Genomic DNA, 25,565 nt, shown 5'->3' on the forward strand with positions numbered 1-25,565 from the left:
ATAGAGATAACGTGAAACAGCAGAAGACTTTGCTATACATTTTGATTTTTTTAAATTATTCTTGTCATAGGAAAGATTTCATTTTCCTGAAAACAAAATGAAACTTAAGAATAGCCAGAAACTTTAGAAGGAATTTGTTAAATAAAAACAATATAGTAGAAACATATGTAGTACCCAGAACAGAGTAGGCATTTAATACACATTGCTGTGGGGTTTTTATATTATTTGTATTCAAATTATTCTACTTGTTGTATAGAACTGCAGGTTTAAAATTCTAGCTTATATTTTTGGGGTGACAAAAGTGTTCTAAAATGTATCGTGATGGTTGCAACTCTGTGCATATAATAAAAACCATTTAATTGTACACTTTAAATAGGTGAATTTTATGTTATATGCATTACATCCTTATAAAACTTGTACCCTCCCCCAAATTCTAGATTATCGTTAGAAAACCTCATAGGTAAAATGTGAATGATATTTAACTGCTGATGTTTGCTAACTTGTTTTTATCATCTTATACTAACACAATATCAAATATTCTGTAATGGATTGGTATTGAAACCCTATTGGTAAAATAGTTTGCTACCCTTTTATTGTTGTTTATTTTTAAAGGCCTGATTACTGAGACATTCAGTCAACAAGAAAGTATGAATGACTCTAGGAAGCAGTCACTGTTCTTCATCACACTTCCAGATTTACACAAACTCTGTGCTGTCAGGATAATATTGAGTAATGGAGTGGCAGATACTGAGATGAGGAGTACACAGTTGAAGATATGCAGGTAAAAAAACACATCTTATAACTTTTTGAGACCTTTAAGAGCTGTTTTAGTAGTATCTCCTTTAAAGCAAAATACTCATTTACTCAATTTGTTTATATAATTTTGAGATAAAGGAATCCAGTTTTGTTCTAATCAGGTATATTGAATTACATTCAGGGGAGGACTTGAAATACTTGAGATAGACCATCTCACTGTTGAGATTTTATATTTGCGGCTTCTTGTGTGATATTTTAATTTAAATATTTTATAGACATTGATGAATTAAGTCAGGCTCCCAAAACATAGAGACAGTAATTAATAAATATATATGAAGTACCTACTGTTTATGAAACACTTTAGGAGATACTGTAAGCATTTTAGATTAATATAATTTTAAAATTTTCAGGTTGATATAAGAGTATTTCTCAAGAGTATTTCTCCAAGAACTATCTTGAAATATCTGACCCAAGGTAGTCTTTGAAAAACAGCTTAGTTGAAGCCTAAAGTCACTGTGATTACTGAGGACCCACCATGTATTAGTCCCTTAAATTGTTTGAGACATTCACAAAAGAACTCTTAGAATACATAACAATATTATATCTGTAACTGAATTTCTTGGAGAGGAACAAACACGTATAAGATTGCTAGGGGCCAGAAATAAGACACTCTTGGGGTGTCCTCCATTTTGCTCTTATTTATAAAACTTTTCTCCTGCCCACTGTATATTTTCCCACTCGAGTGCAGCCAGGAGTCTGTACCCTTCCTGCTAAGGTACAATTTAATACCCATTGAGCATTCACTTGTGACCCCTTTGGGAAACAAATACGTAGAAAACCTTAAGAGAGATTTTTTGCTGTTCACCCTCATATGGGTCATGCCCATAGAGAGGGGTGTTTTGACTCATCGTTCCAATCACTGACAAAGAGGCTGGAACAGAGAGAGCAGAGATGTGGTCGTGTCAGACAAAGGCAGGCCTTGCAAAAGCACGTACCTGCTGCACCACAGTTCCAGAAAAGATGAGGCCACCAGAAACAGATTGACCCATCTCACTTTTTGATGTAATCCCCCACACACTCCTGGTTTTTAAAATTTGTTTCCTTGATGATTAATAGTTCTGAAAATTTTTACATTTCCACCTCTATTCCCTTTTACATTTTTCCCATTTTTTCCAACAAAATTATTGATGGTAATTTGAATTGTAATGATTGTTGTTGTAAGTTCATTTGGCTTTTCAATACTGTACTAAAACCACTACCCATGGGCTTCCCTGGTGGCGCAGTGGTTGAGAATCTGCCTGCTAATGCAGGGGACACGGGTTCGAGCCCTGGTCTGGGAGGATCCCACATGCCACGGAGCAACTAGGCCCGTGAGCCACAACTACTGAGCCTGCGCGTCTGAAGCCTGTGCTCCGCAACAAGAGAGGCCGTGATAGTGAGAGGCCCGCGCACCGCGATGAAGAGTGGCCCCCGCTTGCCACAACTAGAGAAAGCCCTTACACAGAAACGAAGACCCAACACAGCAAAAATTAATTAATTAATTAATAAACTCCTACCCCCAACATCTTAAAAAAAAAAAAAAAATTCTTAAAAAAAAAAAAAAAAAAAAAAACCACTACCCACTTCATTCTGGCTTGGAAAAAAATTCCTTTTTGAAGAAAAAGAATCTAGTCAATAGTTCTCACACTAAAGTAGTTGATAACTTCACTGATGGGTGAATCCTTAGACTCTTTCCTCCAGTGCTTCTGACCACTACTTTAAAAAAAAAAAAAAAGGGAAAATGGAAGAAACAGGAATTAAAAGAGCTGGATTCTTCACAGTGGTTTGACTTTTTCAAGTCTATACTTAAGATAGAATTGGAGTTTTAAAAGAGAAATTTGGGGGACTTCCCTGGTGGTCCAGTGGGTAAAACTCTGCACTCCCAATGCAGGGGGCCTGGGTTTGATCCCGGGTGGGGGAACTAGGTCCTGCATGCATGCCACAACTAAGAGTTTGCATGCTGCAACTAAGAGTCCGCATGCCGCAACGAAGATCCCACGTGCTGCAACTACGACCTGGCGCAGCCAAAATAAATAAATAAAGTTAAAGAGAAATTTTGGTTCACAGATGAAAGGAGTTAGGAAACAGATGCATGGACAAGTTTTCATATTAATATATCTAAAACTTTATAATTCTCTTAATTCAAATCTTGCCTGATTGCTTACAGGGTCAAGGTAACATGCTAAGTGTGGGGAGAGATACAGAAATCTATATACAGTCCTTGGCTAGAAGAAACTTAAACTTTTGATTGGAACTAAGCAATTTTTTTTTTTTTTTTTTGCGGTACACGGGCCTCTCACTGTTGTGGCCTCTCCCGTCGCGGAGCACAGGCTCCGGACGCGCAGGCTCGGCGGCCATGGCTCATGGGCCTAGCCGCTCCATGGCATGTGGGATCTTCCCGGACCAGAGCACGAACCCGTGTCCCCTGCATCGGCAGGCGGACTCTCAACCACTGTGCCACCAGGGAAGCCCGAACTAAGCAATTTTTAAATGTTCTGGAAAAGGAAAAACAGAGAGTGGGCAGTCCACTTTAAAACGAATACATTTCATCTCCACAGGCAATTGCTGTTTTTGCACCAAGATATCCTGACATCACCTGTACCTGAAATATTTACTCAAATTTGGGTGGTGATGGCGGTTAGTATTTTAACATTTTATAAAGTATTATTACTAATTATTGGGAGCAATATTGATAAACATTAATTCATGTATTAATTAAAGCTCAAATTGAACATGGTTTATGAAGACAAATTATCTTGTGTTATAGGTTGATCAAACCATTAACAGACTTTAACTTTGATATACCTGATGTTTAAGATCCATTTTTGTGGCTCTAAATTCATATTTAGTTTTCCCTGTCATTAATGTTAAGATAAAGATTATCAATGAATAAAGTACGTTACAGCATAATTTTCAAGATAGCACAGACTTAATCCTTTTCTTATATTTTATTCTTTAGAATTACATTTAATATAAAAGAAGAAGTTTCTTGTTCCAGCAAATCTCCAATTGTTTTTAAAGAACTTAGGTCAATAGGTTTTTTTTTTCTTTTGAATTTTTGAATTTTATTTTATTAATTTTTTTATACAGCAGGTTCTTATTAGTTATCCATTTTATACATAGTAGTGTATATATGTCAATCCCAATCTCCCAATTCATCATACCACCACATGCTCAATAGTTTTTTTTTAATTTGGAAATTTCATTAAAATTTTTTCTTAGTAAAATTAGAACAAGAAATATATTTCCAGTGCTGTATATAACTGGGAATGATAAATGAAGTACCAAGAATCTTTATAAAAATTATATTATCCTGAGATTTTTGTCAAAAATCTTTCTGAAAATCCTCTTATTCTGAGATTTTAATTCCCCAGAATCCAGTGAAATCAATATTTAATAACAATGCTGATAAGCCATTCAAAATCTTCTTCAGGCCTTTTATTTCTCTTCTAGGTTTTATGGTTGTATGTCCATCTTTTATCTTTTCATCCTTAATATAGCTATTAAGAAAGACAAGCTGTTGGTGAACAAGTAGACAGTAAAGTCTCTTATTTGTGTTCTTTTCTACCTGAAAAATTTATGAAACAAGGAGGACATTGTTTTAGAGTTCTAGTAAATTCTAGTACCCTAATCTTAGCAAGAATAGTAAAAGGAAAATTGCCATCTAAAAATATGTTTTACTTTCTTACAAAGATATTACACGCTGTAAAAATTTTTGCAAAAATATTTAAAATAGAAAATGGGATTATTATACATACTATTTTGAAACTTACCTTTTATTTCCCCTTTAACAGCCTGTTCTGTGTCAGTATATATATTTTACTCATTTTTAAGGATGTGAAATATTTCATTGTATGGGTGTATAATAATTTAATTATTACCTTCTAATGCTCATCTGAGTTTCTAGTCTTGTGCTATTATAAACAATGCTTCAGAAAGTGGAAATTATATCATTTTTATTTATCTGGTAGTTTCTGTGGGTTAAATTCTTAGATGTTGGATTGCAGTACATTTTAAACTATAATCTACATGCTGCTAAATTGTGCTCTGAAAAGCTTGTACTAGATTACATTTAATAAATAGTGTATGAGAGAACCTATATTTCAACATCCTCACAAACACTAAATATTAGCAGTCTTTGCGTATCTGCCAATTTGTTAGGTTAAAAATATCAATAATATCTTCTTTTAATTTCTGTTTCATTGGTTAGTTGGAACACCTTGGCCTGTTGAACTTTCTCTTGATCTTCCACTTGTGTCCATTTTCCTTATTCATGTTTAAGAAATTATTGTTTATTAAGAAAGGTATTAAATATTTATTATATGAAATTTATTGGCCTTTTCATTTATATGGTTTCTGGATTCAGGTCACTCCCAGAAAGGCTTTCCTCACTTTGGAATGTACCCACAGATTCTATTTCAGGACGGGAATGATTATTACCTGCTTCTTTCTCCTGGGCATAGAAACTGTTAAGATGATGGCCCTCTGCTTTGCTGTGCTGTATAATGTTTAAATTCTTTATGTAGTGCATTATTTCATAATATATTTATGTTAAGTCCTTCTTATCAATGTGGATTTTTTTAATAGATACCATTTTATAAAGCTGGAAAACTCAATGCCTATATTGAAAAATATGGAGCTAAGGTAAGTTTTAAAAAGGATAATAATTCCAGATGTTGTTTATATTGATTTTGTATTCAACTTCTTTTGTCAGTAAATAAAAATTGGAGTACCTTTGTCATAAGTTATTGCTATGCATGTGAAAGAACCAACATTTTTTTCCCCGGAACAATTATTTTGTGCACATTTAATAGAGAAAGAGGGGAAGAGTCTTAATTTTGTTGGGTACTTTCTTGCAGGCATTTTATGTGGCATAATTTCACTTATCATCTGTATCTTCCAAGGAGTGAATATCCCCATTTTTACAGATGAAGAAAATGAAACCCAGAGAGGTGAAAGTATTGTCCACAATCATATAGCTAATAAGTAGAGGAACGAAACAGTATAGATTGTATTTCCCGTGGTGGTGAGTGTCTGGATCTTAGCAAGAAACAAAAATGAATGCGTGGAGCTGAGCACCTGTCATGTCTCAGTTCCTTAGGCCGTGGAGACTTTGCTGGGGCTCCCTTCATGTGTCTGCATTGATCTCTGAGGCACTGTATCCTTGGTTATTCTAGCAGCCCATCCAGGCATCGCTGCTGGCTTCTGTTCCTAGACCTAGTGGGGTTCGGGTTAATGAGGTTTTCGGTCATCTCCAAGATGAGATGCTTTCTTTAAGTTCTAGGAGGATGATAAGATCTCAACAATACCCGGAGATTCTTTGAAGTTCCCTGAGAAATGTTTGAATAACCTGAAAGCTGGTTTTAGCCATCATTTACAATCTGTGGGAAGGCAGTATTCTTTCCCACCCTTGTGGAGCCTTCATGATTATGCTCAGTTTTTCTTTATATAGATATTTTCTACATGATAATAATCACAGCAGAGATTTATTGCACATCTATAATATACCGAGCACTTTACTTGTTTCTGGAGATAAAGCTGTGAACCAGCTTTCATGGTTTCCTGCCTTCGTGAATCTTAAAGTAGGAAATAATTCCCTCCTTTTTACCTATTGGGTGACAGTTATCTTTGGCCCGCTCACTTTTCTACATGCTAGCAAAGGCAATGGCAATGTTTTCTTTTGGGCTACATTTGTAAGGACGTTTGTATAGCAAACAGCCCTGAGAAGTTTCCTCATATGCATGTGCTCTTCCATATGTAACTGAATACTCAAGGAGGGACTCCGCTGATCTCAGAGCTTTCTCTCTATGCAGCTCTCTTCTCTCAGTACTTAACCCCCAAACTCTAGCTTCTTTGGCCTCCCTGGACTCTCAGTTCTGTCTGCTCAACCCACGGAGCCCACTGCCTCTTCCAGGATTCCTCCTCCCTGCACTGCAGCCTGGAAACCCTCTTTAATCAATATGCTAGGGGTACTCATGAGTTTCCCATCTGATCATTAAAAGTTCTATACAAGTAGAGATACTCTGCTGGTTGCATGTGTGCCCATGTAAATATTTAATTGTTTTGTGTTATTGAACTAGAGTGAACCATAATGAGAAATACTACAATATAGTTCTGGACTTGTTTCCTTTGTGTACAGCAAAATACAAAGTAAAGTTTAAGGTCCTAGCACCGGAGCTCCAAAAATTTAGGCTGATTGAGCCAGGATAAGCAGGTAGAATTTGCCCATTATAGTCATAATTTCAAAGTGAATATATTTTAACACTTCTTTAACTTTAGAACCAGATAGGATTAGCTGTAGTGATGACTGTAACTTATATCCAGGATAGCCCAGTTTGTTAGGTGGTGATCTAAACACACAGACATTTTTCTCTGAGTTTATAGGGACATAACAATTGCTGTGAACTTGCCCATATTTTGTGCTTTAATATTTTAGGTGGAGGCTCCACAACAAGTAATTCCTGTAATTCTTCAGAACTGCCTTTCATATTCACTCACAGCTAGACTTGCTCCAGCCTGGAATAAAGCTGGCCATCTCTTGGTGCAAGGTGACTTTATCTCTTTCAGTCATTGGAGCTTTCTGAACTAGCTTACTGCTACTATGTACATGTGTTTTTAATTTTAAGATATATTATTTTTAGGGAATGGTTTTTAAAGCATAGCCCCAACCAAGCATTCTCAAGCAAGCCCACATCAACATAAGTGTCATCTCCTTACTTTGGGATTATATCCAGAGGGCTCCTAGTGTTTCTTTGAAAAAAAATGTTTTTATTATAGAATACTTGACGTTTAAAGAGGAATAAATATAAGTTATGGAGCATTATAATAAAATGAACACAGATTACCAGTATTGTTGGAACCAAAAGTCTGTTCGAATTTTTTGTTGAGATCTAACTGTTTTCTAAATATTTTATACCAGGAATAAATATTTGAGGGAAGAACTGGGTATTTCTGTCCTTTAAATTGAAGAGATACTTTTTGACTGATTATATTTTTTCTCTGAATTGTCATTAGATATTCATATAAAACTTCATTTAATTTATTTATTCATTTATTTATTTTGGCTGTGTTGGGTCTTCATTGCTCCACGGGCTTTCTCTAGTTGCAGAGAGCGGGGGCTACTCTTTGTTGTGGAGCACGGGCTCTAGGCACATGGGCTTCAGTAGTTGTGGCACGCAGGCTCAGTAGTTGTGGCTCATGGGCTCTAGAGAGCAGGCTCAGCAGTTGTGGCCCATGGACTTAGTTGCTCCGCAGCATGTGGGATCTTCCCAGACCAGGGATCGAACCCGTGTCCCCTGCATTGGCAGGCGGATTCTTAACCACTGCACCACCAGGGAAGTCCCTAAAACTGTATTTTAAAACATTTTCCATAGCTTTGATAATTTTACATAAAAAGGTTATATTAAGCATGATTTATAAGTTTTAATGATATGGCATATCCTATGAATTTTTTAAGGAAGAGAATTTCTTTCTCAGATGGGAAAGCAAAGTGCTGTTGGTAAGTAAAAATACGTAAGTTAATAGTTAAAACATTAATATAATAACAGTTGTTTAAAGAATGGTACAGATGGTTAGGTTGTTAAAATCTTGATTAGGTTATATCAGAATTTAATCATATATTGTTACAATCACAGTTTTACTCAGGAAATCACCTCTGGTTCAAAATATACATTCTACTTACATAAGAAAAAAATTCACTTCTCTTAATTGGAATAAAAGCTATATTTTAAATTTCTCTACTTAAAGAAAACTGTGACCAAAAAGGAGTTTAATTCTGCAGGCATTTATAAAGTATAGTTTCCATAGCCATATCATAAGAATTCTTTAGTAGTGTTGTAAGTAAAAACTTTATTTCTTTTGAGTACATGATTCTTTTTCTTCTTAAAAAAAAAGATTGTCTAAAGAGACACAGATGATTTAAAACACACAGTTGACAATATGGTTTAATCTGATTCTTTCATTGATGTGCATGGTTGTATTGCAGGTAGACATGTTCCTAAATAGTAGTCCAGAGATAGCAGATGGGGGAAATCCTGAGCCAAGTAGACATTATTGTCAGTCATGGTAGCTTGTACTACCATCTGGCCATAGCCTTAACTCTCAGACTAGCACCTATAATCCACAGAGTATTTGCTCTGAGTTGACTTTCAAGCTGAAGCCTATTTGCCCTCCTTGCTCTGGTTTTATGTTTAAGTTGGACGGTGGCAGTCACTGTGCATTAGGTCTGGATGAACGGGTTCATTACCTAAATTTAGTTCCATCCCCAAACACTGTCAGGAGACTACAGCTGTCAGAGGTTAAAGATAACAGTTTAGGAGAGCACAATTCCTCAGTCATGTGTTAGAATTTTTTCTTCTAGTTTTACTGAATGTAATATTCTGTGGCAAAACTGACAACTTGTAGATGTGTAACACTACCAGTACGCCAGAAGCCCCCTCGTGCTTTACTCCAGGTACCACTGTCTGACGTGTATGAGCAATTTTAATCACAAGAAAGCAAGATAGAAGCCTTGGGGCTCGGAAAGATCTGGAATATATCTGCCAGTATATTTGAGGACATTTGTTAGTAAGACGAGTGAAGTCAAAAGCATGGCCTGGTTCCTCTTCTAAGTTAAGAAGAGCCTTCATCTGTCACATATAATAGATGTCAGACTTCTAAAAAGTATTTTGTTGAGTTTTCCTCTCCATTGTGGGATGTCTCATTTTTCTTATTGTAACCCTACCCTACAATTACGTACCCACATATGCTTTTGTCTTCTTTTAGATGTCGTATCTATAGACCATCAAATATTATATGGTGATTATTTGAATTTTACCATGTGTGAAAAAAATCCGTTCTTAACTGAGTTTCCAACTTGAATAAATTGAGTTAAATTAATTTCTTTTGTTACTAAAATACTTAATTTGATAGGATAGAGTAATAATACCGGAAAGTTCACAGTTAATAATTTTATTTTCAGTATTAGACATCAATGTAACAGAAACTCAAGTTTGTCTAAGCATAGAAGCATACACAATCAGACTGCCACCACCTCAGGTACCACATATTTTATTTCTATAATTAACCTTACTATACTTACTATATAATTAATATATTTATTATTATTACTGATATGCTAGGAGGTTTTAATTTTTAACAAGAAGAGTGATAAGAAAGTTTTTATTATCAAAATCCATATTATTAAATGCTTGCTATATTGATATTGTCCTAAATCTGTTTACCAAAGAAAACACGATTCTGTCAGTATAACACAGATCTAATTATATTACTCCCTTGCTCAAAAATCTTTTTAGGTGGCATTCAAGACTCCACAACCCTGCCCTGGCTCGGCACCCACTACGTGCCTCTTCTTTCATCTCCAAATGTTAAAAATGCTATTTCAGCTCATACTAAATGTAATAACCCCCCATTGGCATTATTAGAGCTTTTTTTCCTCATCTATTTTTTACACATAACAGTTTTTTCCTTCTTAGTGGAAGGATATGTCTTTTATTTTGCTGATTCTCATATCACCCAGCATAGAATCTTACACATTAATGGTAACTCAGTAAATGTTATTTTCCTTCTTCTATGACAGTGGTTCTCAACAGAGAAGGGTGGAGGGCAAAATTAGTGATTTTGTTCCCCATGAGACATTTGTAATGTCTGGAGGGGGACTTGGCTGTCACAAAGTGGGAGGGGTGTGTTGCTACTGGCATTTAGTGGATAGAGGCCAGGATGCTGCTAAATATTCTACAGTACACAGGACAGCAACCCCATTCCCATCCCCACAAAGAGTTTTCCAGCCCAAACTGTAAGTAGCGTCCAGATTGAGATACCCCACTTATAGCACAGATGACTCTTCCTTTGCTTAGAGTGCCCCTCTGATTGGCTATACATTATGCTTATTCTTTAAGGGCCAGCTCAAATGCTACTTTATTCATTTCTCTATAATTTTTTGATTACCTGTTATGTTGAGGCAATAGACAAGTCAAAAATGAATAGGATCTACTTTCTGGCCTTCAAGAGTTATGTAAGCCAGTAGGAAAGCTGACCTGAATATAAATAATTGGAACTGTTACTGAGTCAAAGCCCGTACTGCCCGCTGCACGACAGTCCAGTAAATTGAAAGATGAGGTGTTGGGGCAAGGAGTAGTCACTTGCCAGCAGACCGAGACTGGTGGGCTAGTGTCCCAGAGACCCATCTTACCCGAGTTAGAGTTCAGGCTTCTTTTATACTAAAAAGGGAGGGGTGTGGCTAGTTGTTGCAAACTTCTCCGTGCCGAATCCTTTGTTCTTGCGGCTGTCCATGTAGGTCAGGTCACGATGTTCCTGTAAACCTCCAACAAGACAAATGTTATTCTCTGTTCCACAACTTTCTATCTCTATATGAAGGAAAAGTGTTACACCTTTAAAGGTCAAACCTGGGAGGCAGAGCCTTGAGAATGGGCCATCGTGTATATTTCAGGTTTGTTCTTCTCTGTTACAGAATGGGTGGCATAACATGAATACCTGGTGCTGATGAGGAACCTTCCCAAGGCTCCAAACCCACTGTGATCTCTCACTCTCTTTTAAACCTTCACACTACTCTTCACCATGCTCACCTACTTATTTGTACTTTTGTTTATTTATTTACTTTAATATTATTTATTTATTTGGCTGTACCTGGTCTTAGTTGCGACACGTAGGATCTTTGTTGGGGCATGCGGGATGTTTAGTTGCGGCATGCAAACTCTTAGTTGCGGCATGTAGGATCTTGTTCCCTGACCAGGGATTGAACCCGGGCCCCCTGCATTGGGAGCACGGAGTCTTAGCCACTGGACCACCAGGGAGGTCCCCCTATTTGTATTTTTAGAGTTATACTCATTTCTGTATCTCCAAGTTGCCTTATAATTAGCTTCTTAGTGACCAGTATTTTGTTTTACTGCCCTTTGAATTTTCTACAGATGATACTTCTGTTTTATATATCTGAGATTTGAACCAATTAGAGAATGACAAAGAAGAGTATGACGTATAGAGATCAGAACACCACCTTTATTACTAGGATGAGAATATAATTTATCATCCAAAATGAACACTTTTGAGAGTGAAAGGGACACTAGCTAACCTAATGGGATACTGGCCCAATGTGTATGAACTGGGATATGTTAAAAATTAAAAGCAGATCAATCAAAATTGTATTTATTAAGAGTTTATTGTGCATAAAGCTATAGTTTGTGAACTGGGAGTCTTCAAACCAACAGTGGAATGAAGCTTAGAGGTGTGTTGTTATAGGACAGCTTATATAGCAAAAATGTGGAAGCTGTTTAATCTTTATAATGATTGGTTATAGCAGTGGGGTTTCCAAATGACAGGGGATTGGTTAAAAGTTATTGTAGCATACCACTTTGGAAAACAGTGTGGTTCATTTATGATTTTTGGAGGCATTTACAAGAAATAATCTAAGTTAAATTTTGCTTGTGTTGCAGAATAAGCTAAATTAGGTTTTGCCTTTGTAGCTTAACTGGTATTGTCTGCCTAAGGAATTTTCAAGTTTGGTCTTCATTTTAATTATTTTAACAGATATACGGTCACACTGTTTATTACTCAAAAAGAAAAACAGCTACTGGAGAATGTGACCTGTCTGAACCCTAGAATTAGGTAGATTGACCCACGAACTTATGGCAGTAACAGAAACCCACAGATTCACTTGGGAGATCAGGCACCATTCCCAGTATGACTGAGAGAATACAGAACACCACTCTTTGCCAGCAGGCCAGCTCCCAAGAGGACGAGGTAGGAGTTGTCCCAATTTTACCAACCAGATAAGCCATCCCATCTGCCCTGGGAGGGGTGAGTGAAGGAGAGTTACATCATGAATATGTGTCAGTAGATCGTTCTCGACATGGAAGCAAACACCAGAAATGGGGGCGATACGCTCCTCTCTTCTGTTCAACATTTACACTCAACAGATGCTTGTTCAGTTTATTTAAATTGATTCCCTAAATTATAATTGCTCATCAGTTCCTCTAAATCTCACTTTGCTTATACTTTTGATATGTCATTTTTCACCTCCAGACTGCTATAAAAATTAGTTTCATACATGTCTATGTTCCTACTAAGTTGTAATTTCTTTGAGAGTCTGGGTCCTGCCTTATTTACCTTTGTTCCCAGTATACTAAAAGATAATTGGATTGAATTTTCATTTTATCAAAATCTAGTATTGGTTATAGGTCCGGAGGGGGGAATAAAGGTGAGGAGGAGGATATTAACCATCTCTCTCCTTTCTAGTTCATCTTCTACACTTTCACTCTCCTTATTAAAAATCTACCATGGCTTCTATTATCAATAAGATGAAATCTCAACTCTTTAGTATAATATACCAGTTGACCCAAATTCATCTCCCCCATCATTGCTCTCCAAGTAGCCAAACTACTAATTGTTTCTCAAAGATAACATGGTCTTTCATACTTACACGTGTTTGCTCATACTGTTCTCCAAGCTTGTCGTGTCCATTCTCTGGCTCATCTTCCCACTCGTCTTTCAAGGCTTATTTCAGATATCACCCCTCTGTGAAGACTTACACAACTCCCAAGACTCACCTCTCTCTGTGCTCCCCTGGCCACGTGTATCACATATTCTTGTCCGTGTAACTATCTCATTAAACTTAGAAGTCTTAGAAGGAAGGGCCTGTGTCTTAATGGATTTTTCTATCATCAGAGCCTACCATAGTACCTGTCACTCCAGTAAATACTTGTGGAATGAGTGGAAGGTTGAGTGGAGTGGAAGACTAATTTATATGTTGAACTAAGTGACATTTGTTTCTATATCCTCTTTAACTCCTGTGGGCTACAAATTGTAGTTTTCTAAATTCTGATCTTTGATCCTATCTAGGCAAATTTTAAGACAGTTTATCATAATTCATTATGAGAAATGGGATTTTAGCCTTTATCTTTAGAGTTTAAACGGATTCAAGAAGTATTTGAAACAATAATTTACTCATTTATTGAATTTTAGACTATTTTAAACTTTAAAATAATGCATTCCTGACAGTTAAGTGTTTAAAAAGAAATTTATATGCATAAACTGCTGTTTTACTGGTGGATGCTTTGCGATTATAATTGAATCCACAGTTACATGAGGAATAGATTCCAGAATAGCATTATGTAATCTTAAGCTATTTGCCTTGATCATTTAATTATATGGAAAATTTGAGAAGTGGGCACCTGGAAACAAATTTGTATTTATTCCATAGACAACTGTTTATTGGTTGTCATTATGTATATGTGCACGGTGCTGATGGAAGACATCTTTTCCTTCCAGAAGTTTTTATCTTGGTCAGAAGAAACGGCATGCACACACAACTTACCAGGAGAAAGGAACATTTCCTCAGCACCGGTTAAATTCACACACCGAAAAAATTCACTGTAGGCTTAGAACTACATTAAAGTCCCCAGTTCTGCACTTATTAGCAGTGCCTCTTTGGGCATGTTACTTAATTGCCCTGGATCTCTTGTAAATTGAAGGTAATGAGATTTACCTCATACAATGTTAGGAGGTTAATGGGATAAAGTACATTAAGTGTACATAGTAGAGGTTCATAAAGGATGGCTATTGTTATTACTTCATAAGTAAATTGAGACACAGAGTTTAAGTAATTTGCTGTAGGTCATAAAGGTGAATAGATTCAGGATTTAGATTTTGTCCTTCCACTCCCTTCTTTCTACTACACTACATACTTCCTTCACCTAGCCTTGGGTTCCTTGGCTCAAATTTTTATGTCCCAAAGAGCCTTACAGAAGTACATACCTAATAAGTATTGAGTAAAAAACACAACAATTGAATCGCAGTTTTTTTGGCAATAGAGTATCAAAATAATTGTTATAGGAACTATGTTTCTTTAGGAATTCAGAGAAAAAGGAGATATCTGAGGGAATTCATATTTGAAACCTTTGGAACTTTGACAAAATTTTCCTCTCTTGAATCAGCTCCTTTTTTGATTTCTCTGAAACTGTTTTGGTATTTTTTCCCCAGAATCTCCTCCATTCATTCATGGCTCATCTTTCTCTTATCACAGTGTAAATGTTGCTTATCACACTGTAAATGGAACCTTTGGGTTCCATTTTCAGTCCTCTTTTCTTCTCCTTCACAGGCTCACCCATTCCAGTGGTGAACCTATACAGTGATACCTCCCAGACATCCTTGTGTAATTTCAGCTTGTCTGTCCTTTCTCTGATACTTTCACATGAATGCACTAATGGTACTCAGACCCAGTTGTGTCTAAAACTGAATTATTTACTTGTCACCCTCCCCAGCCCCAGCTCTGCTCCTCCTTGAATTTACTCTTTTGGTCACTGGCATCCACAGCCAGTAAGTCACCCAGCCAGAGGCTTCAGGGTCATCTTTGGTTCTTGCTTGCTATATCCAGTCACTCTTCAATAGTCTACCTTTGTCTCTGAAATCTCTTCCTCTCTGTCTTCATTTCCAGTGCTCTAATTTAGACTCCTTTCCTTTGCTTGAACTATTAAAATGGTCTCCATTTTGGCCTTCCTGTTTCCAGCATTTTTCCTTCTTCTTCTCTAATTTTTCCTCACAGTGTCAGCAGAGTTCTCTTTCTAAAACAGAGGTCCCCAACCTAAATATCTCTAGTATCTCAGTGTTGCCTAGGGAAGATAAAGTCCAAATTCTTTAGGTTGGCATTATAAGGAGGAAGTGATATTTATTGAGTACCTTCTTATGTGGGTTTGCTCACATAAGGACACAAATATTTGTTAAGTAAATAACTTCAGAAAACTCTAAGTTGAGAAAGACCAATATAAACATAGTGCTAGTATCATGGAGATCCCTGCAGCAATTGCCTTGAGTCCCTGAATAGTGTAGAAAATACTCAGAAGGATATAAACTCAAGCTGTGTAAGTAGATGTATGTGAGAACTCGTAAACTGCAAACATTTGGAACTGGTACCCACCTTCTCTGAATTCGATTTCAGGTTCTGTTTTCCCTTAAACAATTTATTCATCCACCTGCAGCCAGTCTTTTCTAACAATCATAGCCATTCCTGCACTGACCATCTTTTTCTTAACACACAGCTCAGGCAACTAATCTCTTAAGCACAGAATATCACAGCACAAGATTTATTTCCAGTGTACAGCACAATAGGTATCTTTTCATTCTTGGTGTCCTTTCAACATGACCAGTGCTTATCATCTTCCTCTTCCTACATCCATGGTTTTTTGCTCTGCCCTGCTCCCCATTTCCATTAATCTAATAAATGCAATGGAAACTCAGAGAAGGATAAGTCACTGAATGTGGAGGAGAAGGGTCTAGATTTAGGCCTGTAAGGTTTGTATTGGTAGAACTCAGATAAATCAGAGTGGGGGCAATGCTTTAAGCCAGTGCATTGTTAAAATGCTTATGACTTGTCCAGGCAATAAGAAATTGGCCAGGTTAGCTGGAGTTCATTGAAAAGCAGTAGGCAATAAAGTTAGAATGTTGTTTCCCAAAAGATGGATGATAAGGGCAAATGATTGTGAACCGTTCTCTCTAATCTTAATACAGTGTCCTCTCACCCATTAATACTTTATTTTCCACCTCACTTGAGGTCTGTCTAATCTCTGTCTCACTGTAAGAAAATGCCCCACACTTCCTAGGGTGAGAAAACTGTAAGTGGCAAGTTGTTGGCTGCCTACAGGCTTAAATACCCTACAGACAGGGCACCTGAGGACCAGAGAAAAAAGCATTCCAAGACATGAAAAAGGGATACAAAAGGAGAGTGAGAGTATTGGCTCTGTTCTCTCCCCTCCAAAAGACCAGATAGAGGTGTAACTCCCTAACACATCCTCCAGTTAAAAAAAATTTTTTTTACTTTAATTAAGATGCTATTCTGACAAAATGTAAATACCTTCCTTTGGACAGAGATTCAACTTCTTATAAATTAACATAATTAAAGAAACTGAAAACCAGTTCAAATAAGTACAAAATAGGAGTTTGGGTTTGGAAGATAAGAGGGAAAGCATGAAATATTTGATATACTGTATAGAGGAGAAACAGGGTGAGCGGAAACACTGATTACAGTATGTAAAGTGGTTATGTATGATTGAGTGTAATAGCCTTTGAAACTATATAATGCGTAACTGACTGTGTAATAAATCTGTGTTGTTTAATGTTTCCTTTTGTTTGCCAAATTCTTTGGAGGACTTATGCATTAAAATCTTATTTCTATTAAAAGCTAAGAGAATTTGATATTTCCCAAAGTATCGTAAAGGATTTTGAAGCTAACAAGAATGATGTTATTGCGGGACGTTCGATTTTGAGCAACTGGTGCTATGTTTTGCCAAGGTAAGATTTCAATTTGTAACATCTAGGGTGGGTTCAAGACAGTAGTTGTCTCTTATTTTGCTTCAACATTGATATGTGCAAAAGTATGAACCGTTTTTGTGAATTTTTGAAACTGAATTATCACTTTAAAAAGGTGTTGAAACAATATTGTCATACAGAAGCCATCAAATTACTAAAATAATTTTGTTATACATTTACTTTTTTTGTTTTTTGCTGAACATATATCCAACAAAGCACCTTTACTGAGAATACATAACATATGGAATATATAAAGTACTCTTACAACTCAACAATATACAATTCAATTAAACAATAATTAAAGATCTAAACAAGTAATTCACAAAACAGATATATGGGTGGCAAATGAGCACATTAAAAGATGCTCAACATCATTAGCAGCCATTAGGGAAATGCAGATCAAAACCACAGTAAGATCCTGGTACACACCTACTAGTACAGCCCAAACTCAACAGCCTGATATGATATTGATGAGACTGTGGAGGGACTGGAAGACTTACACACGACTGGGAAGAAGGTAAAATGGTGCAACCACTGTGGAAAACAGCTGGGCAGTGTCTTCAAAAGCCAAACGTGTACCTACCGTGCAGTTCAGCCATTCTACTCCTAGGGGTTTACCCAACAGAAAGGAAAGCATATGTCCATACAAAGATTGACATGTATACACTGATGTGTATAAAATCGGTGACTAATAAGAACCTGCTGTATAAAAAAATTAATTAAAATTAAATTAAAATTTATCTAAAAAAAAAAGACACAAATATTCACAGAAGCTTTATCTGTAATAGCCCAAAACTGGAATGCCCATTAAAAAGTGAATAGGTAAACAAATTGTGGTATATCCACACAATGGAATATTATTTGGCAATAAAAAGGAATGAAATATTGATACCACAACAACACGACTGAAGAATCCAGACCAAAAAATAGTACGTATTATATTATTCCATTTATATAAAAATCTAGAAAATGCCAACTAAGGAAGAATTGGAGGGATTACAAGGACAGTTTGAAGAGTGATGAGTATGTCTACTATTTTGATTGTGGTGATGGTTTCATGGTACATACATAGATCAAAATGTACCAAGTCGTACAGTTTAAATATATGTAGTTTATTGAGAGTCAATCATACCTCAATAAAACTGTAACCAAAAAACTACCTCATTTCAACTCATTTTTTGTTTTTTTGAGATTATGAAATGTTCTAAAATTGACTGTGGTGGGAGTTCCCTTGTGGCCTAGTGGTTAGGATTCCAGGCTTTCACTGCTTCGGCCCAGATTCAATCCCTGTTGGGGGAACTGAGATTCTGCAAGCCACGTGGCATGGCCAAAAAAGTTTAAAATAAACAAAAATAAAATTGACGTGATGGTTGCACATATCTGCAAATATACTAAAAACCACTAAATTGTATACTTTAAATGGGTGAATTAATTGTATGGTATGTGAGTTACATCTCAATTAAACTGCTTAAAAAGATGTATCTATTGGGAATTCCCTGGTGGTCCAGTGGTTAGGACTCTGCGCTTCCACTGCAGGGGGCATGGGTTCGATCCCTGGTTGGGGAACTAAGATGCTACATGCCACTGGATGTGGCCAAAAAAATAAAAATATCTATCTACTTTTTTTTTTAATTTACGTAAGAGTTTAACAAATTTTTTTTTACCTGGAGGAGATACTATAGGCAAGTACATGATTAAAAGTGGGAATGTATATATAGCCTAGAATCTGACAATAACAAGTAGAAACAAGAACTCAAACAGCTCCCCATTCTGGGTCAGCAAACAGCTTGAAAAACCTCAAACTGCCATGAAGGGAGAGCATCATTTTACTGTGTATACATTAGTACCTGGGACTATACTGATAAGCCAAAAATGCTACTCTATTTGGTAAACTCTGCTAAACAGACCACATAAACACAGTACACTTTAGAGAGAGAATCTTAAAGTGCATGACTCTAAAGGCCTCTGATATACATTTACATTTTTATTAGACCTAGTTTTAAAACAGTAAAATTTCTAGGTATCTCATTACAAAATTACAACTATTATAATATCAATAGAATATTATAAACTTGTACATATAATTAATGATTCATTATCATTTGATATGAGCTGTTTTAAGTTTGTACTGTCTTCAGGGGAAAAAATGACTTATTATTAACATAAATATGACTATTGGCATGAAATTTTAACCTGCTTAGGCAAAAGAACTTTCAAGCAGCATACACACAATGCCTTGGTCATTGAAGCCAAGAAGAGGTACGTAGGGAACAAGATTTGACTCTGATTGATTCAGCTCTTAACAGACTTTTCCCTAAAGTGTAACAATTACCAGGCATACCTCTGTGTGGCAACACTGTATTCATTAGTTTGTGTTTATAACTGGCTTATTGTTTGCATCAGTTCAACTTAGTTTTTTCTAACAATTCTAGTTGTTAAGAATTTAGTACAATGTTAATTTAGAACTGGGAGCTTATTACTTATGTGTTGATAGTTGCTAAAATTTTTGAATGCTTTCCAGATCACATAGTTAAACTGTATCTAAGCATTGGCTCATAATACTTCACCACCTCTATCTTTTATAGTATGAAAATGGGACAAATAATAAGTATTCTTCACACCATACCCCCTGACTGTCCTTTTCACTCATATGAAGATTTCCAGATGCACTGGGATGACCTGGTAAGGAATAGAAACATATATTACATTAGTAGCTATTTGATTTTACTTCTTGTAATTTAACCTTAAGTTTAGCTTTCTCAGGAGAATTTCAACTTTGTTCTTAATTTTTAGTATAGCTATAAGCTTCCAGAAAATTGTGGAACTAAAATATACTGCAGCATCTACTTCAAAATGATAGGAAGAAGGATCTTCACGTATCCTTTATATATGTTCTCTGCCCACCTTATGATCCAGGCTTACTCCTGCCCTGATGTCATCATTTTCAACCTTCTCTAAGTTCAAATGAAGCTACTTTCCCTCTACTTATTTTTATCTGAATAAGTGTTTTTCGTTTTCCTTAGAATTTTGCTATTTTTATTTGAGGATGAGCTTAATAAAAATATTTTTTCCCCTTAAACACTACTGCAACAATTTAGACAGCAGAAGGAACTTTAGAGTAGATAGGAAAGATGTTTACATGATTCCTAGTAGAAAGTAAGAAAATAATTGCAGGCTTCTCCTTAGCCAAGGGCTCCCTCCTGTGGCCTGCTGGATATTACTGAAAGGGTAGAATTAAAAGAATTAGTTATTTAATGAAATTTTCTTTTTAGGGTATTTAATTTTACGGTCAAAGTTTAGAGGATTTGAGTTGCACTTAATGCACCCCTTTGATTCAAGAAAATATTTTTCTTAATGTTATTTTTAAAAATCAACATACAAAAAGCACACAGCGCTCAGGTGAAACTCTTCCATCTTAATTAGTACTTATTTCACCATTTCTGTCTCTATATTCTGACCAGGGGGAGTTTCCAAATGGAAGAGGGAGGAGCCTAATGTTCTCTTTCTGTATTCTGCATTTCCTAACCCAAATCATAATATACAGCTGAGGTTGACAGGTATCAATTTTTCCCCTTCATTAGGTGCTAAGACATTATTCCAAGTCTTCCGAATATTTTTCATCAGAAAAAGTAACTGCTTTTCTCAAAGAGCTGCTTTCAGAGCTTGAATACAATCTATACATGTTGTTTCTCTGTACTGAATTTTTACTGCTCTTGGAGATGCAGCCTGTTTATTGTTTACTATAAACACTTATTTTTATAATCTATAAAGGTCATAGTATCTTTTTTATAAATCTTTTTTTTATAAATCTTAGTTTGCCAGTCTGTGTAGAAAGCCATATAGTAAGGGTACTGTGAGTCATCTTTATTGTGAGTGTTAAAGTTTAAGCAGTTAAGATTCCTGTGAGTAAACGTTCTCTATAGCTTTGGATAACATGGAATAAGCAATATATAAAATAGTTAGGATTTAGTTATGTGCCTTTTTAGCAGTTACTATTTTAAGACCGTTTTATTTCCATTAAAAAATGCTGTCTTCTATCTACAGAAAATGTCCCACTGTTCTTTAACAATGTTCAGATACCCTCTCAGTTGCATCAGAAGTCAGCCCATACAGTTCTTTCCAAGGGTAGATATGGAAAGTGTGTTGAAAAGTTTTCTTTCAGATTTAAAATCTAAACTGCCCCATGTATGTGGATTTCCCATAAAGATGACAACTAAACCATGCTACTACACACAAGAACTAACCAAGCTGTATCTGCAGGTAAGAGATTCCATATCCTACCAAGTTCTCTAAGACATGCTATGTACCTTTTGGCTTCAGTGATGGACTACCTACCCACTGTGCTATAAGTCTTTTCCCTCAGTTCAGTGTTTCCCTAATACTATTTGTCATTGTTGTACTTAACCATTTGTTATTGTCATTATTATTATTATTGTATTTAACTTGGTATTATGGTAGTAGTTGTTTACTGTTCTATTTCTTCTAATTAACATGAGTTCCTAGAGGGCAAAGAGCATATTCATCTTCTTATTCCAAGTTCCTGGTACTTAATAGGTGTTCATTAAATATTTTTTCAAAGAATAAATGAATAAATGATCGTATAGGATAGTTTGGAAACATTTGCCTCATACAAACCCAAGTTTTCTTTGAAATTCTGCCACTTCATTTGAGTCTGATTGATTGAAAAAGCCTTTGAATAATTCCATTTATAGAAATTGAATTAACTTGGTAGCATTTTCATTGTAAGATGATATGCTAAGTGAAATCTTACTTATGAAAAAAAAGAATAAGTAGCAATTAAGCAATATTGATGAAGAAAATATGATGGCCTATCTTCACACTCAATAGAATAAGATTTCTTTGTCAAAAGGAAACAAAAGGGAAGTTTCTGAAGAACAAGTGGAAATTCAATTTAAATTTTTCAAAAATGATCTTTCTTTTAAATGACAAATATGTGTGTTTTCATCAAAAGGAAAGACGGAGGTTTGAATAATTTGAACAGTTCGAAATGTAATATGAATTATTTGAATATTTCTGTGTCTTCTGAGTCTCCTTTCTTGACTTATAATACTAGTGATTTAGGCTTTCTTGTGGTGTTGACTTGCTATGGCTCAAACACTATGCCTCATGGCATTTTTTCAGCTTTTGCCGCCATACTACTTGTTTCATTCTCTTTATAATCCTCAAGTAAAATTCACCAGAGCCAGTATTTGATAGACCCCTTTGATCTTTTCTAGCCAGGTCACACTATCTGTCACTAGCCAGCCTGTGGATCTGGTATCCTTGGGTTAGGGGCTAACACCTCATATAAATGCTATAAAAACGTAATAGCCAAGATATCAGGTGCTATAAGGCAAGGCCATTTCCTTAGAAGGGAGTGTGCATGGACAAATACCAATTGACATCTTTATGATCTTTATGAATCTTAAAATTTTGCCCTGACATAACATTTTAAAAAGTTTAGTTGTTGGCCAAGTCCAGATCTGAGGAATTTAGAAGATATGTCATTACATCATGCATTTTTTTTTTTTTTTTTTTTGCTGTACGCGGGCCTCTCACTGCTGTGGCCTCTCCCGTTGCAGAGCACAGGCTCCGGACGCACAGGCCCAGCGGCCATGGCTCACGGGCCCAGCCGCTCCGCGGCATATGGGATCCCCCCAGACCGGGGCACGAACCCGTATCCCCCGCATCGGCAGGCGGACTCCCAACCACTGCGCCACCAGGGAGGCCCATCATGCATTTTTATTGAATATATTTTTTGAATACCTTATATTTCCAGCCTACATCTGTTTTGTAAGTGGTGAGTCCAGACAATATATTTGCAAAAATTTGCTTCTTAAATGAAAAATAACACTTATTTGGAAATTCTGTTCTTTATATTGCTTCTGACAATTGGTACATTGACAATAAGAATTTCTCCTCAGTTTTATTGAGTGCCTTCTCTGTGCCTTCTCACTTAATCATCAAAATAGACTCTTGGGGTAAAAAATTGTTTTCTCAGTTTTGCAGAAGAAACTTGAAGCTCACAGCATTTAAGTAATTTAACCAAAGCCACACAGTTAAATACATTGCAAAATTAAAACTGAAACCCAAAGAATGGATTCTTAGTTCTAAAATTGGAAAAAGCTCAGATTTGTGGTTAAGAGCCAGGCTCTAGAGACGGGCTGCCTAGGTTCCAACTCCTTACTACGTGTGTAATCTTGGGCAAGTTATTTAATCTCCCCGTGCCTCAGTTTCTCCAGTTGCACAGTGGGGCGTAGCAGCAGTGGCAGTGATAGCACTTGTCACAAATTGGGCTCGAGGAGGCCTGCTCTGCAGTGGAGCCCAGTGCGCGTGACGCTTACTGAGAAGTGCCCGTGGGACCAACACCTACAGACAGCAGGGAAGGAGGACGGATGGGTACAGGGAGAAGTCGAAAGCAAAGCAGGTGCCAGATGGCCACGGCCAACCTTCTGAGGAGCACAGTGGCCAAAACGGCCCATCACAGTGGTTCTGCATTGGCCACAATAGCCAGGCCTTCATACCTCTTCCATCTGTCGTTGGATTTGGGCCACCTGGAGACAGGCAGGTTATAGGGTGAGACGGGTCTCCATAACTGAGGCAGTCTCTGCAGGGGCTGACTGCCAAAGGTGGTTTGCTGACAGTGCCCCGGCAGCGGGGGAGCAGCCCTTTCTTGAAGGGGATCTGAGCAGCACATCACCATTTCCTTCCCGGTACTTCATAGGGTTTTTTGTGTTTTGTTTTGGGGTTAGATAATCCTATTTGGAACAGTTCCTTGTACTTGAGCTCTCAGTAAATGTTAGTTCCTATTATTGCTACAACCTTTTTAGCTCTAAGATTCATGAAGTACTAAAAAGAATAAATTAAAAAAATGAAAAACAAATTGATCAAACTACTTGATAAAACTCAGCTGACTTAAAAAAGTAAATTAGTAGGAGTGCTTAGCCAAACTAGCTTTTTTTTTTTAACTTACTGGAATTCTCCAAGATACATAGAAGAAATTACTATAGTATAACGAACTCTTGTATGCCTATCATCTGGCTCCTCCTTGACGGATTTTTGGGGTGGGGGTAAACTGTAGTATTTTAAAACAAATCCAAGATATGCTGTTATTTTAATCTGTAAAGACTTTAGTATGTGTCTTTTTCTGATAAGAACTTTTTAAAAATATTATGTAACAATAATTCATTAATATCACCTAATACCAGTTCATACTGCAATTCCCTATTTATCTCAAAGATTTATTTTAGAGGTTTCGTTTAAGTCAGAATCCAAGCAAGGTCCACATAATTTGGTTGTTCTACCTCTTAGATCTCTTTTATTGAATAACGTTCCAAACTCCCCTCCCTTTTATTTATGCCAGTTATTTGCTGGGAAAACTGGATCATTTACCTGGAAAATGTCCCGTATTTTGCATTTGAATGATGGCTTCCTTGCTGTGTCATGTCTTTTAAACTTAACACATTCTTCCAAGCCCCATATTTCCTACAAACCTGTACTTAAATCCTAAGCTTAACTGAATCCTGGTTGGACTTTAATCAAGAAACACTCAGGTGGTGCAAGACACAGAACCAAATTTTAATAGAAAAAAACACATTTGATCCATCATTTTGATAAGTCCTCAAGCTTCCTTTAACAATTTCCTTAATTCTAGGCCTCCATTAGATGTCCATTCATATCTAAATATAAGTTAAAGCTTTTGGTTTCCCTATAATTTTATGTTAATGTACAAAGTTATATAAATTGTATGTAAAGTTCTAGAAGTTAAAAGTCAACTAAGCCACACTGACCCCTGGCAGAATAATGGTAATCATGTGGTAAAGCATATGTTTTTTTGTTAGGTTATGACTTCACAAAACTTTGGTTTGTTGACAATTTAAGTATTTTAAGTTCTGTGAATTACTTATGATTTCATCTGCTGTTTACATTGGCCCTTTTTGTAGTCTTTTTTAAATTTTTGAACGTAAACCTAGAAGAGGTTTCCCCCTTTGGGCTGTTTACTATATTTTAGAAATTGAAAGAAGGAGTAAATAATACATTGACAGGCTAGGGAGCAAAACAAGCTCCTGGAAATTATTTCCACCAGATATATATTCCTGAGAGACAGATGAAGATGAAACTGGGTGTGAATATAAACGTTTCAGATACATATTCTAGATAAGTTTTATATCAAAATACAGGTAATCTATTCTTACATGAATCTGCGTAGAATGAGTTTTTCTTTTGGTATCTCAAGTAGTAGGTATATTGTTTAACAGTTACTACGGTTTATGAAAACCAAGGGTCTAAAAAATGTTCTTTGATTTTCTATAATTGATTTCAACTTAGTTCTTGACCTGTTTTTTCATCAAATGGAAAAAATTCAATCTAGACATTTTAAGATGATTCAGCTGCTTATGACAAAACATCTTTTTGAGGTAGAATTTCATTCAAATTTAAGAATCATTCTCCCCGTG

General features: G+C 36.2%; 1 protein-coding gene across 1 annotated transcript in view; it reads left to right on the top strand.

Annotated features, from left to right (window-relative positions):
- Positions 1 to 620: 620 nt before the first annotated feature.
- Positions 621 to 25,565, top strand: part of LOC309814987 (uncharacterized protein C18orf63) — a gene marked incomplete at its 3' end in the record, with an annotated part of 30,087 nt that continues 5,142 nt past the window's right edge. The window contains exons 1-10 of the mRNA XM_082641345.1: positions 621 to 781; positions 3,354 to 3,432; positions 5,383 to 5,439; positions 7,232 to 7,343; positions 8,252 to 8,293; positions 9,755 to 9,831; positions 16,982 to 17,091; positions 19,695 to 19,791; positions 19,903 to 19,985; positions 21,186 to 21,369. Coding sequence (XP_082497471.1) covers positions 648 to 781; positions 3,354 to 3,432; positions 5,383 to 5,439; positions 7,232 to 7,343; positions 8,252 to 8,293; positions 9,755 to 9,831; positions 16,982 to 17,091; positions 19,695 to 19,791; positions 19,903 to 19,985; positions 21,186 to 21,369 — 975 coding nt within the window. The 5' untranslated portion in view covers positions 621 to 647. The remainder of the gene's footprint in view (positions 782 to 3,353; positions 3,433 to 5,382; positions 5,440 to 7,231; positions 7,344 to 8,251; positions 8,294 to 9,754; positions 9,832 to 16,981; positions 17,092 to 19,694; positions 19,792 to 19,902; positions 19,986 to 21,185; positions 21,370 to 25,565) is intronic.

Source organism: Mesoplodon mirus, assembly GCF_964341445.2.
Source record: "Mesoplodon mirus genome assembly, chromosome: 13".
Lineage (NCBI taxonomy): Eukaryota > Metazoa > Chordata > Mammalia > Artiodactyla > Ziphiidae > Mesoplodon > Mesoplodon mirus.